At 38.5% G+C, this 23,432-nt stretch overlaps 3 protein-coding genes across 3 annotated transcripts; 2 read left to right on the top strand and 1 right to left on the bottom strand.

Moving 5' to 3' along the window:
* Window positions 1-535: 535 nt before the first annotated feature.
* On the bottom strand, window positions 536-4,737 carry cmc2 (C-x(9)-C motif containing 2). Its single transcript, XM_026914161.3, has 4 exons — window positions 4,581-4,737; window positions 2,793-2,891; window positions 2,349-2,420; window positions 536-1,094 (listed from the first exon to the last, which is right to left on the bottom strand). The coding sequence occupies exons 2-4, from the start codon at window positions 2,871-2,873 to the stop codon at window positions 1,011-1,013; spliced, it is 237 nt and encodes a 78-aa protein (XP_026769962.1). The 5' UTR covers window positions 2,874-2,891; window positions 4,581-4,737; the 3' UTR covers window positions 536-1,010.
* A 262-nt stretch (window positions 4,738-4,999) lies between these two features.
* Window positions 5,000-12,603, top strand: cenpn (centromere protein N). Its single transcript, XM_026913490.3, has 10 exons — window positions 5,000-5,445; window positions 6,735-6,780; window positions 7,175-7,234; window positions 7,358-7,431; window positions 7,680-7,853; window positions 7,967-8,068; window positions 8,950-9,001; window positions 9,127-9,236; window positions 10,480-10,603; window positions 12,322-12,603. Exons 1-10 carry the CDS (start codon window positions 5,275-5,277, stop codon window positions 12,441-12,443), a joined length of 1,035 nt encoding a protein of 344 aa, XP_026769291.3. The 5' UTR covers window positions 5,000-5,274; the 3' UTR covers window positions 12,444-12,603.
* A 947-nt stretch (window positions 12,604-13,550) lies between these two features.
* Window positions 13,551-22,393, top strand: atmin (ATM interactor). The gene is made up of 4 exons (XM_026914369.3): window positions 13,551-13,839; window positions 17,449-17,574; window positions 17,672-17,871; window positions 17,967-22,393. The coding sequence occupies exons 1-4, from the start codon at window positions 13,630-13,632 to the stop codon at window positions 19,711-19,713; spliced, it is 2,283 nt and encodes a 760-aa protein (XP_026770170.2). The 5' UTR covers window positions 13,551-13,629; the 3' UTR covers window positions 19,714-22,393.
* The last annotated feature ends 1,039 nt before the right edge of the window (window positions 22,394-23,432 follow it).

The raw sequence follows: 23,432 nt of genomic DNA, 5'->3' as shown, positions 1-23,432 counted from the left end.
GATGTCGGAAGAGTTAAAGTTACAGTTATCTCTGACTCTTACAAAGCACTGAAACTGGAGACTCCTTCCATAAATGTTAAATAAACATCTCCTTACAGAAAACTTCACCATATCAACGATTACTCGTGCTTTTTAATCGGTGTATGTGGAGCGTTCGCCGTACAAGTCCCTGTGAATGAGCTGTTACTATAGAAACGGTAACGTATTAGAACAAACACATGAATATAAACCTGTCAGAGCTGCTGTTACAGAATCAACGCTTTCTGACCAATCAGACTCAAGAATTCGACAGCGCTGTGGTATGATATAATAAAAATAATAAATAAAATTGGGAGTATACTGAGCAAAAGCGTGCAGTGGTTTGCTTTCCCTTTAATTTTAATAGAAATAAACTCTTATGAAGTTTTTAACGTTACCTGGTGTATTTTTTTTTCTATTCTTTAGCATCAAAGCTGCCGTGTAGCGCAGTGTATAATGTCCCTGTCCTTCGATATATTATTATATGAATATTTCAGGGTGCCTTAGAAGTCGTCATTCCAGTGTGTGTCAGTAGGATACTGTGTCTTCGTTGTGTGCCAGGAAGAACGATATCTAATAAATGACACGATTAATGCAGTTTCTGGAGTGTGGATGCATTTCTTTAATTGTGTTTGATCTTCGCGATGAGAGAATGCATTTTAACCATCAGTGTAAACCCACTTTATCCGTTTAAGCCAATATAAGTGATTTAGATCCTCTCCAAAAGTAACTGTGCCCCATACACAGTATAGAATCAGTGGGATTCTGAGTGCTTGTAGCTGTGAGGTTATACGTATAGCTGTACAATAGTAATAATTAGAATTACTATAATCTATGATTTTATTCCTGTTTGAGTAAATTAAATTTCTTCCATGTCCATGATAGATCAACATCCTCCGCAGCACATCAGCCGTCCACGAAGTCCGAAGATCTCTCCTAAAAAGCCAAAGTTCTGAATATATTTAACATTTTCTATTTCCAAAATTTCCATCTCACGGTTGAGCTTTAGGTCCTTCCCTGAGCCGCTGTCTCATCTGCTCTGCGTGAGCTTTGCTGCGTTCTCGCTTTGCCAGATACTGAAAACAATAAAAAAAAAAGTTCAGCTGACATTCTGAGATGGAAAATTAATCAAAAATGACTATTTATTCAATAATGCATGAGTTCAAACTGAGACGAATCCTTTATTTTGCTGATTGAGGAATCTCCAACTGTAATGCTTTGAGTGCAAAAGTTTGCACACCCCATGCTTTCTAGATTGGTGGGGGGTTGGGGAATATGAAACGTTACTCTGTTATAAAATTTATCTCTCAGAAAGAAGTTAGAGGTTTTGCCATGAGCCTCTCAATCTCAAAATCTTCATGACATCTGGCAAAGTTACAACGGATCTTTCAAGTAAGAGATAAAACACTCTGAGCTGTGCTGTTAAGGAAGATAATCAGTGACTGGGTGGTGTGATGATTTCATTTATCTAACAGAAAAACCAGCATGTCCCAGTGTTTTATTCTCTTATACCACAGCAATTTGCCAATGACTACATCTTTTATTTATTGACATCATACTTTTTATCCATTTGTAGTTATATTTTATGCTGTCTGTGGAGTTTGCACTCTCAGAAAAATGTGTTTCTTTTATTAAATTTAAGAGAAAAGGGGGACAAAAGAGAGGCTGGTGATGGAACGACTGCTTATAGCTGCTATAATGTAAGTGAGAACAGGAACTAACTTGTTTCACAGACATTACATTAACATAACATTAAACGTAACTATAAACGGATAAAAAGTATGACGTGTCATTCAGTAATAAATTTATAATCTCTGGCAAATTGTTGTGGTATAAGAGGAATAAAAGATGTCACGACGTGCTGTTATAGGCAAAAAAAATCAACTTTGTAGACGTAACAATAACTTCACGTCATTACACCACCCCATTGTTGATTATTTACCTCTAACAGCACAACGAGTGTTTTATTTCTTACTTACGTGAGTTTTTTCCACATCAAGTACAGCTTATAGGACGTAGGTCTACACTTCAGGACTTTTACTTACATGCTGGGTTATTAGCCAAATAATGAGTCTAGACCTATTTATTACTCTGAATGCAATACTGAAAATTATAAAGACTTTATGAATCATTATATAGTACAGTATTATTTAAGGAGGAAGCACATGGGAGCTTCAACACTGTTTGTGAGAAACAAAAAATAATCATTTTCTATTAAAAAAATACCAAGAATGATCACATTTAGGCAAGCTAGCATAAAATAAACTCACAATTAATGATGTATTTTCAGTGCTTGACCTACGGCTGTAGCTTTGAAAAACATGTCTCACCTCTTTGTTAAGACACTCCCTCATCGATCGATCCACATCGTTACACGTTCCAAAGAACCGGAGGAAGTTGTGCTGAAGATAAATTTCACAATATTAGTCAACTGTAAACAAATGTGCCTCATACAAGTCAAGAACGGAGAAAGGGGAGAAATACTAGAACATGGTGCAGCTTTCCAAAAGCATCATAAAGTTATAATCATCCTAACATACAGATACAGATAGAGAGAGAGAGAGAGAGAGAGAGAGAGAGAGAGAGAGAGATAGAGTTCAGTGTGATGCTCTCTTTACCATTTAACACTGCTCTGATTTCTGCTGCGATGCTTTTGGAAAACATTATTTTTAAAGGCTTCTCTATATGTGAAGGCATCTGATCATAAAAAACTGAAGGAAACACACAGACACGTGTATAGAAGATGAATAGATGATGTGATGTTTTTTTCTGACCTCTTTGTGACACTGTTTGAGCAGCGAAATCAGTTCATTGCACTCATCAGTGTGTAAATGTGGTGACAGGTCCGGGTGCATCCTGAGTTTAACGAGTACCTGGAAATATGCAATAAAACATGACATGATGACTTTCTTATGCTGCTTTTACACTTGGCACTTTTTCCTCAACCGCCAGCGCAGGGTTTCTGTAATAGAGAGTGAGAGGATGCTGACCTGAGTGCACAGAGAGTGCAGTCATTAAAAATGAGCACAAGGACTCATGAGTAAAGTGTAGACGCTGGTGAGGGAAGGGAAAGGAACGCTCGCTGATGCTGCTCTGTGTGCTCAGGTCAGCCCTCCTCGTGCTCTCCTAGAATACTAAAGATACTGTTTAAACCCTGTAGCATACACTATGTGACCAAAAGTATGTGGACACCCGATCTTCACACTCTCATGTGCTTGTTGAACATCTCATTCCAGATGGATTCCTCGTTTGCTGTTATAATAAGCTCCACTCTTCTGGGAAGCTTTTCACTAGATGTTGGAGCGTGGCTGTGGGGATTTGTGTTCATTCAGCTACAAGAGCATTAGTGAGATCAGGCGCTGATGTTGGTGAGGAGGTCTGGGGTGCAGTCTGTGTTCCAGTTCATCCCAAAGGTGTTCAGTGGGGTTGAGGTCAGGGCTCTGTGCAGGACACTCGAGTTCTTCCACTCCAACCTTCACACACCATGTCTTCATGGAGCTCGCTTTGTGCACAGGGGCATTGTCATGCTGGAACAGGTTTGTGTTCCAGTGAAGGGAAATTGTAATGTTACAGCATAAAAAGACATTCTATACAATTGTGTGTTTCTATGTTTGTAGCAAAAGTTTGGGGGAGAACCACATACAGGTGTGATGATCGGGTGTCCTCATACTTTTGGCCGTATAGTGTATTTTATCAGGTTGCTTTTAATCGCACGAACATGCTGTAGTTCCTCCTCTTGGTATTTTCGCAGGACACAGTTTGTAGTCTGCTTTGCTTTGATTGCCATCATTAATTGTGAAATACCAAATGACAGCGATCTGAACGTATCACCTGTTCATCAGTGCAGTCATTAGTACTTCATATAGTATCACCTGGAATCATTTTTATGAGGATGAGTAAATAAGCCCGGTATTAAACCTGATATTAATCTCTGTAATCCATGCATCCCTAGTTTCTACTGTTTTTTTTTTTCTTGTAAACTGGGAAAACTATAATCTGGTTAACAACCAGGTTGAACAAATCTTTATGTAGCTGATGAATAAACATAAAGAAAATGTCAATTAAAACTGGCTGAGTTTAGGACATAAATACCAAACATCACATCCAGTTAATAATTTCAGTAGCTTTCAGTATCAGAATTGAGCAACCACATGCACTTAGAACAGTTTCTACATGCTAACACTTGTTTAATCCACTCTCAATCACTAATCACGCAGATTATTTACATAACAGCAAAAAAAAAAGAAAGTTCCCAGCTCTCTATTTATTTAGATCAAGTCCAATAACCAGGTGAAGGGCAAAGCCTGGTCTTAACAGTATTTGACCTCGAATCGTTTGTTTGCATTGGATTACAACAACTAAAACCTGGATTAAAGCTCTGTCTAAACTATCATTTATTCTGTCAGACATGGTGTAATAATAATTTAAAAACATGCTGATTAAATAAACTATAATCATAATAATAACATTGCATGTATTTCTGCTTAGGAGTAGTTCATGTTCAGTGTTCGTGCTTTTATTTTGTAAGAAGATGCATTGAAAATTTATATTAAAAAACAAACCTGTCTTTGGTTTTCGGTGGATTTATAACGCTATATTTTTAATTTAAAATCTCCATTAAAGGATATTTATTCTTCACGATGTCGGATAATTGTCACTCCACCATGCCAGAGCGCGTGCATTGATCTTTCGACCGATAGATGGCAGCACCATTAACCCACAAGGAAAAAGAAAATAAATACACAAATTATTTTAATTTCTCACTCACCGACTCCTTGTAGAAAAAATACAATAAAATTTATAAGTATAATCAAAGCAATTATCGTTTAGAAAACAGTCGAATTTATGGATAGTCTGTGCTTTCCTTTTCTTTTTTTGTAACCTCTGGACTTTTATAACGTTTCCGGGACTTTTATTTTGATATTTGATTTTTTTTTTTTAAACAGGATCTGACGTATACGGAAGTGCGTACGCACAAGCGTAAAGCTAATTTGCGGTTTTTTTTAACGCTGATCTGAGATCAGTTTTTGTGCTTTTCCTAACTCGATTGACGTCACGACCTGGGTTAGAGGAGCTGATCCCAGACCAGCAGGAAAACCCAGAAGCCGTTTGCGAGTCTTGGCGGTTTATTTTGATTGTGAATTCACACTGAAAATGTAGCTGCTCTTGTTTTAACCGACACACGATACATTTAAAGTCCTGCACTTTCGTTCATTTGATTCTTTTTTACATTAGAAAGCGAAGTTTAGGTGTAAAATGAACGAAGAAGCGCGGGCTATTTTACAGCGGGTTTTAAGAAGACTCCCCAGCAGAAAGACCCAGAGCACTCTGAGAGCCTGGGGCTGTTTATCCGCTCAGCAGCTCGAGGATCTGGACTACACTCAACCAAAATGGCTGCTGTTGGAGAATTTAATCTCTAAATGTGAGGTATGTACACACCCTGCTGAAAAACAACAACAACAACAACAACAATAGAAACCCTCAGAGAATTTGTTCTGGTTTTAATGGGCATTGTACTGGTTTTAATGGAAACTGTAGGTCTCTACTGGAAAGTGGTTGCCTTCTGCCTTATTGGTGGCATGTTATGTCATGTCTTATGTCTAGTGGATACCATTAAGGACCAGTAATGCTAATGGTTTTAATGGTTAGCTGATGGTCTGTAATGGTATTTGTAGTGGAAACCATTAGAATTACTGTCATGGTTTCTATTGGTTTTTTCAGCAGAGCAAAGCAAAGCTGACCTAACCTAATCGTATGTCATCTACAAAGCTTTCCTCTGGATGGCTGACTTTAAAAAAAAAAAAAAATCCTTACTACTTATCTTATACAACCCTTAACACACTTGTATAACCCTTAATACCAGGGCCGCTCAATATACCGATATAGTATCGATGATAATCTAAAAACGGAACCGTATCACGGTATTAATACACCATTTAAAAACACACAAGGCTGTGGTCAAAATTACGTAACAGACATCCTTCGAACAAGTGTCTTTGCATATATCTTTGCCTATATTTCAGAGTTTTTACAGTGTCACAAATCATGATCGGACAGTTTCCTCACCACTGACTTTCAAAATACAGATAAAATAAAAGCATTTCTAAAAGTGGTGCAATAGGAAAGCGTTCATGGCTGGAAGTCTAGAGAGCAAAATTGGCCGCGCTCGCTCCCTGTCAATCACAGCGTCACTAGCCAATCGTGGCTGCCTGTGAGCTCATGTATGTGGAAGAGGGCAGATAGCGCATTTCTCTGAGTATGTTAAGCTCGGAAGCACGCAGTGTCGTCAGCTCTTTTCACGTTATACTAGACCACGTTATAATACCATGAAAATTTCAAAAACTGTAACACCTCTAATAAAAACGCTTAGCCAAAAAGAGTGCATTCTTTAGTTCTATATTTTGATGAAATTGAGATATCGCTTAGGCTATATTGTTTGTATTTGACTTTATTGTTGCACACAGTGACAACTGTAAAATCTTCCTAAAGTAGCATGATGTAATATTTTTGCCGCGTCTGCTGTCCTTGTGCTACGTAATACACATTATATCTGTATATTTAGGATTCATCCACAGGCATGACAGCTGTAACTATCATAATAATAATAATAGTAATAGTAATAGTAATGAAGCAGTTGTGAAATGATAGACGTATGACTACATTCATTAAAATACATTGATCACCCCATTTTTTTTCTTTTCTTTCTCTACTTTCAGGAAAGCAGGCTGCATTTAAAAGACGTGACGAAGCTGGATATGGTCTGTGAGTGAGTTTGTTCCTTATTGCTGATGTTTTGAAGATGGACGTTAGTTTCGTGTACAGTTTTCCTTCCCTCGCCTTTATCCTAAAAGACCTTCATGACCGCCCCGGCACTGTGACCTTTTTCTGCAGCAACAAAACAACTGTATCACACAATTTACCATTTCAGATTTATTTTTTTACCAAGCGTTGATATTTATTTTTACATTTCTTCTGCATAATTCCTGCAAAATCCAGTCGATAAAGGTGTGTTGGAAACGTTATTGTGGCACAGGGTTACTTTATTAGTTTATGTCTGTGTAAATGTTTATGTACTTGACGTTTCCGTCACCTGTGTATGATTTGTTCTTGTTTTATTGATTAAATAAATACTGATTTGGGTTCTTTTCTGTATTAGATCACATAGAGAACCCTAATCAAGGAACATGGCATGCCTTTAAACTCACTGAAGCAGAAGGTAACTTTAAAAACTTTGATATTGGTTAAAGATTTTATTTCTTAAAGTGTACATGAACAAATTGGGTTAAAATCGAGTCCATTAAATTAAAACTTTTGTCTGTTTTTTTTTTTCTTTCCACAGATGAAGCCCTTTCTGTGGATTTCACCCAGTTTAAGGAGATGTTCGTAGCTCACTTAGAGGAAGTCGTCCAACACGTAAAGCACTTTCCTGATTTCTGTTTACATCCCAAAGTTAATAAATAAATTTATTTAGATCTGTTTGTGAGGATATTAACACAACTCAAACTACAATGAGACAATGGGCTTCATTTATCAGTCATCTTAATAAAGTCGTGTGTAAATGTTTGCGTAAACCAAAAAAACTAAAAATCTGAAAGGTTTCAGAAAACGCTGATTTTCTTCATACTCACGTGCGTATATTGATGACGTCTTTGTTTGTACAGGTATCCGTCAGGATAAAGAAACTGGAAGACGGCGCTGTGTGGATCCGAATCGCATGGGGTGATAATTTCAACAAACCCAACCACCTCAAGCCAACTTACGCTGTTCATTATCTCCAGACTCCCTACGTGTTTATCCTGAATCTCGCCGCCAAGCACAAGCCTTTTCTGTATCAGGTCACGTTTTTTGGTTTTTTTTTTTTTACATTTTCATAAGCTTTTTTTTTTTTTTTTTTACGCTGTATATTTTTCTGTAGCAATCTGACTGTTTTTACTGATCTCACTCTCAGGCTTTAGTTCTGTCCACCAGACACGTGTCCATAAACGAAGCTCATCTGACTGGCAGAAGCCTCACGGCCATGCGAGACCTGCTCATGAAGCAGTATCAGCAGGTAAAGAGTTCATGACGTTCAAGAGCTGTCTTATTTATCAAAAACTGTTATAAAATCATAACTTGAAATTGAATAATACGCTGTTTAAAAATAGACATGAATTTTATGGTCTGTTTAGGAAATCTAAAATAAAAGTGAAATGTCTATATGCAATTTACATGCAGGGGACGTAGTAGAAATTAAGTTGTGAAATTATTATAAATTACATCATAATATCATTATTATATTCTTCTTCTTATTATTATATCAATATTGTTGACACAATAACATTTTTTTGTTTTCCAATACTGATACTTACATTTTGAGTATCAACTGACTCAACTTTTTTTTTTTTTTTAAATAAAGCACTTCACATAAAAATACAGGAAAATATAATAAAGTATAGATATAATTTTAAAAAAAACTGTAATTTCCAGTTCCAATCTTTGCCATTTGTTACAAGACTGGATCGTTTTTTTTTTTTGTGTGATATGATATTTTTCTATGATGTATAATACTTATCACGATATATATAAACTTCAAACAAAATATTAGATTTGAATTTACAAAGAAAACTGTGAAAAAATTTTTTGGATACTTTTATTTACTTTATTATTCATTCATTTCTTTTTTCTTTTACAAAAAATAAGTAGTTTCTCATTGAAAAGGAGGAGATTGAAAAATATTCAAATTATGATTCAGTACAAAACTTCTTCCAGTTTAAATCAGCTGCTTCTAAGCAAAATGTGTAACTGTTATTAAAAAGTTGCAAGATATTGCAATACCCAGTGTCCTGTCACATAATTTATCCCGATATCGATATCATCAATATTATCATCATCATCTTATTTCCCAGCTCTACTGTTCATTACTCGTCCTGATGACCTTTTTTTCCCCTTCAGGTTTTCCCAAACCAGGAAAGGACCTTAAAGGAAAGAAACGCACCTCCTTCACGTGTGTGCTTTTTATTTCTCTCTCTCTAATAAATCAAGAATCAGGACTGAGCATCATTTATGTTTAGGGACCCATCTCGGGGTCTGTTTTTTTTTTTTTTACTGCGACTTTATCTCTCTCTGCAGATCCCAATATTGATAAAGAGCATGCTGAGTTTGCTGAGAGAACACATCAGATGGCCTGTGAGGCTTTCGGTGACGGTGCAGTGCCAAAACTGGAAACCGCCGTGTACAAGGTGAGTAAGAAAGAGGAACCGTGTCAAATATGATCCAGTTTTTAACGAACATTCGTCACTGTGTTTCCACCCATTCATCAGTGTAGGAAGTGACATTGACTCACAACAGCTACTAACCCGAGAGAGTGAAAGCTAACATGTGGTTCCTCAGAGACAACAGCCAACTTTTTAAACTGCTTTTCATGCTGTGTCACAGAGCAGCGTAACACATTGTTGTTGCAAAACACAACCGTATCTGGGTCTAACAGACATTTAAAACCTAACAGACATCAAGACAAGCTGCATGTCGAATCCTAAACGGGTGAACACTCAACCGTGTAAAGCATTCATTCCAGTTATGCTGTAGCATTACAGTTTTTCTTCACTGAAACCTGTTCCAGCATGACAATGCCCCTGTGCACAAAGCGAGCTCCATGAAGACACGGTGTGTGAAGGTTGGAGTGGAAGAACTCGAGTGTCCTGCACAGAGCCCTGACCTCAACCCCACTGAACACCTTTGGGATGAACTGGGACACTGACTGAACCCCAGACCTCCTCGACATCCCAACATCAGTGCCTGATCTCACTAATGCTCTTGTAGCTGAATGAACACAAATCCCCACAGCCACGCTCCAACATCTAGTGGAAAGCTTCCCAGAAGAGTGGAGCTGATTATAACAGCAAAGGGGAATAAATCTGGAATGGTCAGGGGTGCACAAACTTTTAGTGTATCTCACCCAGGTTTACACGTACAGCGTCCACTTGCAACTTTTCCTTCCTTCTTAGCAATGAACCATACGGAGTGCTTTTTAGACATCTCCAGCTTCACGATACACAACACAGACACAACACCTAAAAAAGTAATTGTAAGCATTCAAACTACAATAGGTTTTCACCGTCTCTCTGGCTCTCTTACTCACTTCAGCTTTAATGTTCATTTTTGTGTGTATATATATCTTATTTGCTTTTTCAAGAGACTCCAGACGGTATGAGGAAGTCATTTTGTTTTAGACGCATGTACATTTCAAAATGGTGGCATCAGAAATCTTTTAGGAACAGACATGCAAAGTGACTTTATTATTGTTTACTTCATTAAAACATCTATAGCTTTTTTTTTTTTTTTGTGCCTTAAAATATATTACAGGAACAAAATATTCAGTCATTGATTCTAGACTTCTCACTACCCACTCGACTCTGAATCCGGCTCCAGGTGAGTAAACAAAGCTGATTCTCAGGGTTATGAAATAACGTTTATTCTCTGCAGCTTGAAACCAGGTACAGAGGCAGCAACAACAACACACTCAGTGATAGAGATGAGCTCTTCAGAGGCGTGGTCAGGTTCTCCAGCCCCAACCTCCTGGAGTCTCTACGGCACTGTGTGTCCACCGGTGAGCAGGTTTCTGATTCATATAAACCCCTTTAAGTAAGGAACAAATCACCTGGGGATGTGCTGTTATAGGAAAATAATCAATGATGGGATGGTGTGATGAAGCAGAGTTACTGTTACCACCCTGAAGTGCTCTTATACCACAGCAATTTGCAGTTTAATAATGAACGACATCATACTTTTTATCTGTTTATAGATACATTTAATGTTGTGGAAACAAATTAGTTCCAGCCTTTCTTTTTCCTCTCTTTAAAAGCTAATTAGACAAAAAAAAAAAATACAGCTTGTCATGTTACCGAGAAACCAAAATATTCTCCGTCCTGCAGACTTACTGACCATTACAAAGCACTGACGCTGGAGACTCCTTCCGTAAATGTTAAATAAATATCTCCTTACAGTAAGCTTGACCGTGGTAATGATTATATGTATTCTGGCTGCTGCGAGCGAAATCACAGGTTTATATTTTTATGCGCTTTTTCTAATACGCTGTTGTTTCTATAGTAACAGCTCATTCGCACAGACTTGTACAGCAGACACTCAGACACATTATTAAAGCACTGAGTGTTTTATTCCTCACAGAACGAAACTAAGGTGTCCTGTAGAGACGGCTGGTTTCTGGTAGATAAAACTCAAATTATGAAATATTATATAAAGGCTTCTGGGAAAGTTCTGCTCCTGAGTTACGTTGACTCCAAAATCTTTTCTAAAAAAAACTTACAGTTGAGATGAAATAGTGAAACAGAAATTGAAATTCACTTTTGTCTGTGCTTGTTTGTAGACAAAACAGCTAGATAACTGAACATCTAATATTCGGACTCTCGTCAGGTGGATTCCTGTTATGGCGACTCTATCCAACAAGTAAATTTGACAAAACAGACACAATCAGTACCATTCCTGACTGCTTGGGGGAAAAAAATTCAAATTTAAAGGTCCATTAGGTATGAATAGTCAAAGTTTGACAAGATCAGGTCTCTAACAGTTAAATAGTTTGAGTTGAATCAGATTTGAATACTTGTTTTACTCCTTGAGAATTATCTGGCTGTGCTGGGAGCTTACCGATTTCAGCCATATTTTTTCTCTCCGAACTGACTGAGACGGGGCCGGAGTGAACGGGTGTCAGGGAGCGTCTATAACATGAGTGACAAGAGCCTCATCCAAACACACACAAGCAATCCAGACCAGACCACACTTTTCCTCAGCCACGTAATACATTTGTGCAGAAGTCATGGCTTAAACCGTTATTTTGTTATTTTCCATCAGTTCTACATATTTACTAATAAGAAATAAAAAAAATTGACTATTGCACCTTTAAAGACAGCGATGTTATTGGATTGGACGACCTCTAGGTGGTGTGAGTGTATCAGTATCAGTGTGATTGCTGTGTTTGTCTTTGGTTTAATGGTTTTGTTTCATCGTGTTTACACTGTGTGTGTTTAAATAACAACAAAAGAAGGGAAATGTGGCCTAGAAAAAAGAAATCCCACACAGTCGAGGAGGCAGGCGTAGTTTATTAATTAGTAATAACATTATTATACATGTTGTATTTGGTGTTTTGGGGAGGGTGTAGTGATATTTGAACAGTTTTGTGGCAGTCTGTATGGGTTTGGAGTGTATTATAAGTCAGGAAGAATCTGTTTTCTGGAGCTGATCATGGCTGGAGTTCTGAGTTTGAGTGTGTGCTGATGACGACTTACTGATGTCCTCCTGGATGTTTGACAGGCATGGCAGAAGGTCCCGTCACTCCTCTCTTATCCTCCATCACACAGAAAGGAAGGAACTACTTTGTGATCGCTGAGAAGGTTCCAGGAGCCACAAGCCAGACGCCTGCACACAAGACTTAACGTGATTTACACCCGAGTGCTCTTCTTACATGAGCCGTTCCAGTGTGTTGGTGTTCTTACAGTGTTCTTATGTGGTTTTTTTACACTTTAAACCCCGTTCAATTGTTTATTTTTAATTTTACAAGGTTTTAAATAAAAGTTTTAAATGTTACAATGTTAATGAACTCACTGTATTTTTACTTGTTTATGTGCAGTTTGTCATGTTTTAGTCAGTTATTATAAAAGCGAATTTAGTAGACGACGACATCCTGGTAAACACAAGATCCCTAAACTGCAGTGTTTTTTCAAAAAGATATCTATAGAGCAGATGTTTCTTGAGAATCAGATCATTTTAGATGGAACTGCTTCTGAAGATGTTTTCATATTTCACAAGTTGTTTATAGAATAATATTCATTCCCTCGGGTTCAGACTAGCGATGCTAAAAATTCATCATAACTACTGACCATTAAAAATATTTTAAACAAGTCATTATTCTACATGGATATTTTTAAAAATGAATAAATAAATAAATAAATAAATAGAAAATTGTTTGACAAAGTACACATTTTTCTTCTTTTCCTAGCCATTAAAAAGACATCAAACAATTCAATCATTATTCTACATAAATCTATAGCAGTTAAAATTAATACATAAAAAAAATTTTTAAAAATTTTAAAAGGCATTAAAAAGATTATTACCAAAAACAATTAATTATTCTACATAGATCTTTTGAATTAAAAATAAATAAATATTTTCTGACAAAGTAAACAATTAGAAACAGTAAAAACACACACACACACATATTTATTTATTTATTTATTTATTTATTTATTTATGTGTGTGTGTGTGTGTATGCATTAAAAAGATTTTTTAACAAAGTTCTACATAGATTAGTTTAATTGTTAAAGAACATAACAACATAAAAAGAAAAGAATGAATAAAGAATTATTTTAAGGTACTTCAAGGTTAAAAACAATAACAACAATCTATTACATAGCATATACATAACACTAAAATTAATAATTTAAACCAAAACAGATTGAAACCAAAAGCGGTTGCTAGGGAGTCAGGAGCAGGCGTGTTGGTTGCTAAGCGCACCCGGAAGTAGATGAAAAAAAAAAAAAAAAAAAAAAAAAGGCTGCGCGTGCGGGGTCGACGTCGCTGGGAGGCGAGGAGAAGCTGCGCGAGAGCAGAAAGGAATCCAACATGGCCGCCACCGCAGCGGGTGACTCGGGCTGCAGCGGCGCGGATCGCAGCGAGGAGCCGCCGGCTCAGTCCCGGGAGATCATTAAACCCTCCATAACGGAGCTGACCAAAGTGCGGACCAACATCCTGTGTACGGTGCAAGGATGCGGCAAGATCCTCCCCAACACCCCGGCGCTCAACATGCACCTCGTCAAGTCCCACAGAGTCAAGGTACTCACCGCTTTACGGCGAAAACAGACGCTTTAATGCGCGTTTACTGCAGCTCGAGGCTTGTTTTTCGTCTTAATTTTAATTTAAAAACATATATTTATAAGAAAGATTTAACCAAAAGGCTGGACTTTGCCTTACCTACTCAGAGCACAGGAAGAAGCTAACCGGCTAACGCTGACACCCTCCCATTGTTGTCAACACTTTTCAGGGGAAAGAGCCAACACATGCTCAAAAAGAGGCTAGTAACCACCAGGTGACGTCATAGGCTAATCTGCATATTCAGGCAATCATTATGATTATTTGCATATCAAAAAGAGGGATTTCTGTAGAGGAATAATGTGTAGTGTGTTGTGTCATGTCAAAACATAAAGTAAATAAGGAGTAACACACTTCAGGGTGTGCTGTTCTAGGAAAATAATCAACGACAGCGTGGTGGGATGGAGACGAGTTACTGTTACCCCCACAGTTCTGAAGTCGAGTTACACGGAAACCACGAAGCATAAAACGCTTGTCGCTGTTACTATAGAAACGATAACGTATTAGAGCGAGCGCGTTAATGTAAACCTGTGATTTGCAACTGCGCTACTGTCCGAGCTGCTGTTTTAGAAAATTAATCAACACCTTCTGATTAATCAGAATCCAGAATTCAACACAGCTGTGATATAAAGCATCCTAATTGACGCTGAGGAGTTTCAGTTACACTGTGGTTTGTATTGTGAGTTAATATGCAAATTAGCTCATTATTATTGAACTCATTTATCCCACATTTTTAGTTGTTTTATGGACGATTTTTGGTGCCGTTTTAAATCTCAGTGACGTTTTTAAAGGCACCAGCTTCAGCGTTCACAGATGATGTGCTTCAGCTCTCGGGATGGATTTACGGTTATCGGATATCAAATAGAGACAGATGCTTTTACGTTGATGCAATTATGCGACCAGGCGATCATGTGACAGCAGCGCAGTGCATGAAATCATGCAGAAATAAGTCAAGGAGCTTCAGTTAGTGTTTAAATCAAACATCAGAACGGGAAAAAAAAAAAACAGTGATCTGAGATCTCAGTGACATTTTTTTTTTTTTTTTTTTTTTGATCTCATAAGTCTGGTTTGTGTTTCTTTCATAAACTCTGACACACAGCAGTTTCTAGAGTTTACACAGAAAGGTGAGAAAACCAGAAAACATCCAGCCTTGTTGTTGAGAAAGGCCAGTCTGGTTTGAGCTGACACGAAGGCTGCGGTCACGCAAATAACCACTCTTTACAACCGCACCGAGCAGAAAAGCAACTCGGAAAACACACAACATGTCGAAACTTGAGGTGGATTTGGTCTACAAAAACGGAAGACTATATCAGGTTCCTCTCGTCAGAGATACAGGAGCCTTTCTGTCAGCTCAGTTTTATACACAATTCTGTATAAAATCTAGAGAACATTAACTGAAGCTGCATGATTGTGTGCTGCCACATGGTTGGATAATTGGCCAGAAGTGAATATAAATATAAATATGTCTCAGATCTCCTGAAGTGATTTCCGATTTAAATCTTTTTCACCGATGTCTCAAGTGCATTTAAACGTCCAGTTTATGTGTATAATCCCTCTCCAGATGTAATCCCGATACTCCGTGTGCAGTGTAAAAGAGGTCATGCACAACAGTCATGTCTAATTTAGTTATCTAGTTATGAGATCGTGTCCAGTGAGGCAGTGAGTGCCTAAAGGACCCCCTCAACAACTCTGGTCAGAAGAAAACAGGAAAAGACCTGACCTTCTCTGAATGAGTGTGTTTATGACTGCAGTTTTTACAAGTTTCCTCTCGGCAGTCTACTTTCAGGAGACTTGTGTTGCAGTTTTACGAGTCTATGTGCTTCTGCATACAAAGTATCTCTCTGTTTGGTCCTCTGTCCACACACTTCCGCCTGCTGAGAGGGACGAAGACAAAAGAAAACTTCAGCCTTTCTCTCTGCATTTCTTAGAGACAAATAAACGGCTAAGTGGCTGAACCAAGTTCCCACGGCTTGAATGCAAACACACACTCTCAAAACTTTGGTCTACACTATTTCAGTAGATTCAAAGTCAGGGGTGGACAAATGATAAATTCATTAGCTAGCCTTTTCTTAGTTTGGTTGCCTGGTAACCTAATTGACTAGGCTAAAACATGGTAGCTAACATATTGCAAGCTAGTTAAGTGCACTGTCCAAGGAGCGTATGACTGTGTATCCTGTCCTGATAAAGTTTTCCACATGTAGCACATCATGTGTGACCTAAACAAAAAGTCACCAGGTCTTTGGTGAACGTTATGGTTATAAGATGTGCTGTTTTCTCCTCATGGTGAAATATGACCGCATGCTTGAGCTGCACTGTATTGTGTTCAGTTTCATCAGAGTTTCCACAAACCTGCATGTTCCTGATTCTGAAAAGATCGTCCTTCGTGCATGCACCGTCGTCAGGACGGTCTCCTCTACCCCGGGTTCAGCTCATGGCAACAGCAGTAAACAAAGCAACGCTTCTTACCTTTAAATGATTATACTGTACATACAAGGATTAGCTTTAGAGCAATCAACATACAGACATATTAGCTTGTTAAAGCTGTAACACTGACTATACAGTTCACTGATTTGAGGAGGAAAAAATGCATCACTCGTCACAGTTAGCTGGCTAGCTTGTTGCTAACAGAAGACAAACAGAGGGGAGTCCGTGATTTTTTTTCCCCACTTTGTAGCTCGAACGCTCAGACGTCAAAAATGATGCAATTCCGAGTTCAGTTCCCACTTGCGAGGCACGTCAAATGCAGCACAAGTCCGATAGTTCTACCGAGAGCCAGATTGGCCGGTGTGTGTAGTGCAGCAGGTGGTGGCTTAGGATTCGGAAGCTTGCGCTATAGTTACAGCTTCGAGGTGTGTTGATACCTGTGAAGTGCGTTAAATTTAAACACCTGTGCATCTTTTGCAAAATGCAATAGCAAGTAGATTTTTCTGTCTCTGGTTGTTGAACCTACTTGTGCACCAGGCAATTACGAATTAAAAAAAAAACAAATAGCCTGGACACCAAATCTACTTGAGCAGTTTCTCTTTAGATTTGTCCACCTCTGAAGTGCAATTTACTTTTTTTACTCTGATTTGGTAAGACCAACTTTTACATAATCATACTAAATGAGATACAGTTGTAGTACTGTTCACAGAAACAGAAAATGTTCCAGCTGCACAAAATGTCCACTGCTCTGAACTACTGCATTGATTTTTTTTATGCTCAGTACATGAACCTTTTCACTTCATTCTCAGTTACATAAGACCTGCTTCCGTTTTCATTACACAGGAACATTGGCATTTTTAACATGGTTTAGTCACAGCATGTGATCCTTGTTTTTAACACCTACTCAAGAAACATCTTTGCAAAAGTCCTGACGTTTATTGTTATTTTTAAAGAATGATGTAATCGGAGGGCATTCCATTCTCAGATGAATACTTGGACATGCATGGACATCTTACACAGCATTAAGGCAGAGTGAATTTTATGAAGGAATCCCTTGTAGAGTTGATTTTTGGCAAATTTTCCACTCCTTTGTATCTAATTGGCACCATCTTTAGGCCGTTTCTTAATTTTTTTTTTGCCATTTGTTAGGAGGGTATCGTCAACCCTACGGTACGAAAGGATATGAAAGGTTCACAGAAGCTCTACTGTTGTCCAATAGAGGGCTGTCCAAGAGGACCTAACAGACCTTTCTCCCAGTTTGCACTGGTTAAGCAGGTAAGTAAAATGATTACTCAGGTGACCTGCATGCGCATAAAGGTATTGGATTTGACCATGATGCTGAACCCAGTGTACTTTGTTTTGTATTGGTTAGCATTTTATGAAGATGCACGCAGAGAAGAAGCACAAATGTGTAAAGTGCAACAATGGATACAGCACAGAATGGGACTTGAAGAGGCACGCCGAGGATTGTGGAAGGACCTACAGTTGTACATGCGGTTGTCCGTACGCAAGTCGAACGGCACTGTTGTCTCACATTTACAGAACTGGTCATGAGGTTCCCAAAGAGCATAGGTACTCCCATTTAATTTTCATGGCTTTGCTTGACTTTTGAATCTGCAGCTGAATTAGCACAGTACCCTGCATCTAAACATTTGTTTTTACTTTAGGTATCCACCCGTCAAGAAAAGAAAAATGGAGAAACTATCTCGCAGTGCAACAAAACATGAGCCTAATGGACAAACTTATGAAATGGAAATCACAGAAGGAGCAATTCCTGCTGAAGGAGCATCCCACACTCCAGATTTACCACAGCACAACCCCGTCCACTCTAAAAACCTCCAAAAGCTTCTCCTGCCCATGCCTAAAGTGGCTTTGGTCAATGTCCCTGTGATGCAGCTGGCTCACTTGCCTGTGCTTCTCCCGCCAGCAGAGAGCGGTGCCTTGGGGTCTGTGGTCTTGACAGTGGACACGCAAGGCTCTGTAAGTACCTTGCACCTCATGCCTCAGTCGCTTGGGGCCGTGGTACCTCCGTTAAACACTAAAAGTTTCAAAGAAACCATGCCCATTTCCAAATCAAACCTGGAAGCTATCAGTACAGGGATCCAAGTCAATTTAGAAAGCCCGGGCTCAGTTGATGAACCAGTTAATGATTTGGGATCGAGAAGTAAAAGCACCTCAACCAATATTCAAACAGATATCTCATTCCTCAGTAAGGGATCTGTCGGAGGAGTCAATATCGGTCTCGCAAGTGAGGCCTCGGTTTCCTCTGGTTCTCAAACTGACATTAGCGTGAGTGCCCAGATCCAGCTACCAGTCAGTGTGCAAACTCAAACGTTCCCCTTGAGGTCCAAAGTCACATCCTCCATTGGGGCACAAACTGAAACTCTCAGTCAGATATCTTTCCCTTCTGGTAACAAAACGAGGGAAACTCAGACAAATTGCTCCCCAGCAGCTTCAGTAAATAAGACCCAAATGGACCAAGCTATAATGTGTGCAAATCTTTTTGATTCCGACATGCTCAGCGTCTCTACGCAGACTACAGTACATGGTGGACCTTTTGGCACCAGTGACCTTGATCCCATGAGCACAGAATCCGGATTTTTTGAAGACAAAACTGCATCACCCTTGTGCTTTGGAGCTCAGAGAGACATTTTACACCAAAACACGGTAGCTGACAATCAGACTCAGACAATGAACCTTTTCAGTGATCTGGAGAACATCCTTTCTGACAGCATGGCAAGTGGAGCTCAAAGCTGTGGATCAGGCCTGGTTCCAGTGCAAGAGCAGCACACAGGCATCGACTTTGACATTGAAGATTTCCTCAATGCTACTCATATTCAGACTCAGACAGACGAGAGTGCCTTGGGAGGCTTGAGTTCAGAGACACCCCTGGAGCTCCTCGACATTGAAACGCAAACCGACTTCCTCCTGCTTGACAACCTTGGGGATGGTCATCATAGTGATGTTGGCACCAGGGTCCAAACAAGTGATCTTGAGCTGGAGATGTTTGACACGCAAACCCAAACAGATTTGAACTTTCTACTTGACCCCAGTAGTCACATGTCCTTCGGCAGCATCCTAAGACACTCCAGCTTCAACATGAGCACCGAGTCCTCAGACACCGAGACCCAGACAGACACCAGGGCTCCTCCTCCTCCTCCACCACCTCCTCTGCCCCTGTCTTGTTCCGGTGATGGACAGATCACACTTAGCAGCACTGAAACTCAGACGGTCTCCAGTTCCTCCAGCCTGGGCCACCTTTTCCTAACCAGCAACGAGACACAGACAGTCATGGACGATTTCCTGTCAGCAGACCTGGCTTGGAATGTGGAGTCCCATTTTAGTTCGGTGGAAACGCAAACCGGTGAAGATCTCCTGTCTTTGTTTCGGCACTCGGACAAAGCCATCAGCTGAGCTGTCTGCCATTATAGCTTGTCTGTTGCAGGTGTGTCGTAGGCAACATTACGAAGGAGCTGTTTCTGATGACTTGCACAAAGGTGGATGATTTGGGCCAGCAGATGGAGTTCTCCCAAACGCTCATCACCATAAAGGGCTCAGTTTGGAAGGCACTTGTGGCAGTTGAGCTCACTTGTAGTTATTCAGCATCTTGAGTCATTCCGCTGCAAATAGTCTCAAAGCTTAAAGAGCTTTCAGTAGCCCTATTCAGACGGGATTAGGTTTACATATAGACCTGAATTAATTTCATCATTTGTATTTGCATCATTTGCCCCTCTCCTTTTATTTCCAGATCTGTCTCGGTAGTATTTTTCTCATGAAAATTACAGACCAACTCTGAGGTCGACTGGTCATTTTAGTCTGATCTAGAAAGTTGTTTGGTGACTTTGTGACGTGTTGGCATCTTCTGTTGGAATTTTTTTTTTTTTTTTTTTTGGGGTCCACTGCTACTCACCATATTTAGTCATCTAGTCTGCGTATCTTCTTCCTGAAATGTGAAAACATGTATCCTCTCTCAACAACAGAGTGCATTAGCAAGAGAAATAAAATAAAATAAATTAGAAGAGCATGATCCTAATTTAAAGGTTGATTAAAGGAGCTGTTATAATGTCAGTTACTGTATTAAACAACTTTATATACGTATATTACACAATATCATGCAAATTTAGTTTTCTAATAGTGGTGTGAATCTCCCTCTTTCCCTCAGCACCGATTCGATTTGATTGAGGTCTGATCCAGTCTGATTCAGTTTGAAATTAAACTGTAATTTTTCTTCAGGAAAGAGGAATTCTTGGTTATATTTTGTTTTATTAACTTTGAGAGAGGGGCTAAAGGAGCAACCGGTGAGGGAGAATAACATAATTGATGATAGGAATTAGCTTGTTTTGTATACGTTCCACAACGTGAAGTGTAACAATAAACAGATAAAAAGTAGGACCTGTAATTCTTTAATCCCATCACCCCATCTATAGTCAATGAGAACACCCGTGAAACAATCTTTTACTTTTGCTCTAAAAGAAATTGGAGCCATGAACCGGGGAGTTTGCATCAAATTTCAGTAGCAGGATGGGATCATTTGACCATGAGTGCGCCAAACGATCCAGTTTCATAGACAAAACAACCTGCAGAAACTCGTCCCTCCTGCGTTCACGTAATATCCACCTGGGCACAAGTGGAGACACGTAAAGATGTCACTGCAGACGTCACTGCAGACATCCCTCAGAGAAACTAACCCAGTCTAAATAGGGCTTTTAGCTGCACTTTATCATTTCATGGCCGTCATTTGACTGCTCCTTAACGTGTTTACTTTTATTTGCACATTTGTTGAAAATGGTCTGTTTTTATTTCCGTTAGAACAGATTATATCATTTTCGGTGATGATGATAGTGCTACTATGTAGTCGTAAATTTACAGTGTGGCACAAGTCTAAAATTATTGACTAGAAATGATGTGTGTTCATCTTATAATCAGATTTCTTGTGAAATTTGTATATTTTCTTGTTTGGCTGCACTGTAAGGATATTTTTGTGTTGTACTTAATTTTTTCTTTGTTGTTGTTACGTTTAAGTTAGTGTCTAATTGTTAAACAGATGTCTGTTACTGTATTTAAACAATTTTGTTTCATACAGATATTTTTGCTCTGGCTACAGCAGTATATTATCTTGTATGGCTCATAAAGCAACCGGTTTAAATTATTCTAATGTATGCATATTTATGCATGTCGCAAATATCAGTGACCTTTAACAATTGAGCTCACTACGCTATTATTACGATGATTTGCATTCTGTACTGTGAGTGATTTAACATGCAAATCGCAGTTGTTTACAGCAAGACGGAACCTTTAACGAAATATATTCACTGGAAGCATGTAACATTTCTCAGAATGTAGATGTTTTCACTTTAAGCACTACATGCGATCCATGATTAGCTTTTGTGTTGGTGCCTTAATTTAAGTGGTAAATATAAACTCATTTGATGTAAAGTTACAGCGAACATCGCTGTTTTATTTTAAAGAGCTAGTGTTCCTTTCTCTTTCTTCTGTTCTTTCCATTTTTCTCTTTCTGAACACGTTCAAGTGTATTTATTTCCATGTTTATTCATCATATTGCACGCCATATTCTTTGCCTGCCATTGCCTCGGCTTATTTCAGTATTTATAACGTAACGTGTTATACTCTGCCTGCTTTTGGTTTGTCATTTATTTATATTTCTAAATCCAGCTTTCCACAAGCAACAGAATGTAAATGACACTGTGTTGCATTGTAACCAAAAGGTTTTCTTTTTGTTTCAGTGCTCAGCCAAGGCCGACATTTGCATCCAGCCACTATATACGCTAGCAGGAACGAACAAAAGTATATCGCTGTAGATTACTTGAAATTGTCAGCATACACTCTTGGTTTTCAGTAGAGCGTGCATGCAGTCCTTTTTGTGCCAAGAACATGTCCTGAGTTCAATTACATTTGTTTTTGTTTTGTTTTTTTCTTTGTTTTTTTTGTTCTTTATCGTTTCTAATATTAAAAACATGTCTGAAGTTGGTCATGTGCATTCTTTAGGGTTTGATGTATAAGATGAACCCTGTGTTGTTTTGTTGTTTAGGCTAGGCTGCAGCAGATGCTCAAAATAAAATACTGTCAAAAGAAATTGTCATGATCTGACTGTGTAGTTACTGTTCAGATTAAAAAAACGTGACCATGTTAATATAGACAAAGGGAATGAACGAGTGTGTGAATCCCCTTATCCCTTCCGGATGACGTTTACGATGTAGCAAATTGTGTTAGCAACTTCGACAAAAAGTCTTTGCAGAAAGTGTCAGCTACGTGCTCCTCGCATTGCAAGTAAAAATATTATTCGAGTCTGCCTAGCTTCTTTATTTTTATGTTATGCTTAATTACAAGGTGACGTGTTGCGCTTGCTTTGCTAGCAGGTGAGTTATATGACTATTTTACGATGAACTCTCAGGATTTGGAACAACAAGCTGACGCTTGCGGCAGCATGAAGCACATTAAGTTTAAAAAGTACACGTTAAATGAAGAAGTTTGTTTTGCAACTAGAATTCCTCTGGTTGTTATATTTATACCTGTCCACTGGGCAACTACGAATAAAAAGAGGTAAGTCTTTTCCTTATAATTTAGTCTTATTACATTACAGACAAGTGAAATAATTTATTTGGTTTTAATAAAGCATTGCGTCTGAGGTAGATCTTTTAAAAGTAAGAAATAAAACACTCAGGGGTATGCTCTTATAGAAAAATAATCAATGATTTGGTGACGTGATGAAACGGAGTTACAGTTACCAGCCCAAAGATGATTATTTTCCTATAACAGCATGTCCAGGAGTGTGTGTGGGTTTTTTTTGTTTGTTTTTTTTTTTTTGTTTTTTTTTTTTAAATAATTCTATTTCATACCATGGCAATTTGCCAATTATTACAATTTTACTAATTATAGAATGACAGGGTTTTTTTTAATCTATTTGTACTTATATTTAATGTTGTGGATCATCTGTGGGACGTTTTCACTTACGTTCCATTAATAATCTCTCTTTTCTCTGTCTTTCTTGAAGTCAGTATGTAGAAGTCAATTCATCTGTTAATTAATCAGCACCTTCTTTGGTGTTGATTGGTCAGATCAGACCCTTCAGCACTGCTGTGGTGTAAAGTTACAAATTCACAAGCATTTCTTTA

The sequence above is a fragment of the Pangasianodon hypophthalmus genome, chromosome 6, assembly GCF_027358585.1.
Source record: "Pangasianodon hypophthalmus isolate fPanHyp1 chromosome 6, fPanHyp1.pri, whole genome shotgun sequence".
NCBI lineage: Eukaryota > Metazoa > Chordata > Actinopteri > Siluriformes > Pangasiidae > Pangasianodon > Pangasianodon hypophthalmus.
This window is presented reverse-complemented; position numbering and strand designations above follow the sequence as displayed.

Excerpts from the sequence above, each read along its gene's own strand:
- cmc2 (XM_026914161.3), bottom strand. The coding sequence starts at position 2,873 with ATGCACCCGGACCTGTCACCACATTTACACACTGATGAGTGCAATGAA. Across the intron at positions 2,421-2,792 it reads TCAAACAGTGTCACAAAGAG|CACAACTTCCTCCGGTTCTT; the intron begins GTCAGAAAAAAA and ends ATTTATCTTCAG. Across the intron at positions 1,095-2,348 it reads GGGAGTGTCTTAACAAAGAG|TATCTGGCAAAGCGAGAACG; the intron begins GTGAGACATGTT and ends TATTGTTTTCAG.
- cenpn (XM_026913490.3), top strand. The coding sequence starts at position 5,275 with ATGAACGAAGAAGCGCGGGCTATTTTACAGCGGGTTTTAAGAAGACTC. Across the intron at positions 8,069-8,949 it reads TCATGAAGCAGTATCAGCAG|GTTTTCCCAAACCAGGAAAG; the intron begins GTAAAGAGTTCA and ends TTTCCCCTTCAG. Across the intron at positions 9,002-9,126 it reads AAGAAACGCACCTCCTTCAC|ATCCCAATATTGATAAAGAG; the intron begins GTGTGTGCTTTT and ends CTCTCTCTGCAG.
- atmin (XM_026914369.3), top strand. The coding sequence starts at position 13,630 with ATGGCCGCCACCGCAGCGGGTGACTCGGGCTGCAGCGGCGCGGATCGC. Across the intron at positions 13,840-17,448 it reads TCAAGTCCCACAGAGTCAAG|GAGGGTATCGTCAACCCTAC; the intron begins GTACTCACCGCT and ends GCCATTTGTTAG. Across the intron at positions 17,872-17,966 it reads GAGGTTCCCAAAGAGCATAG|GTATCCACCCGTCAAGAAAA; the intron begins GTACTCCCATTT and ends TTTTTACTTTAG.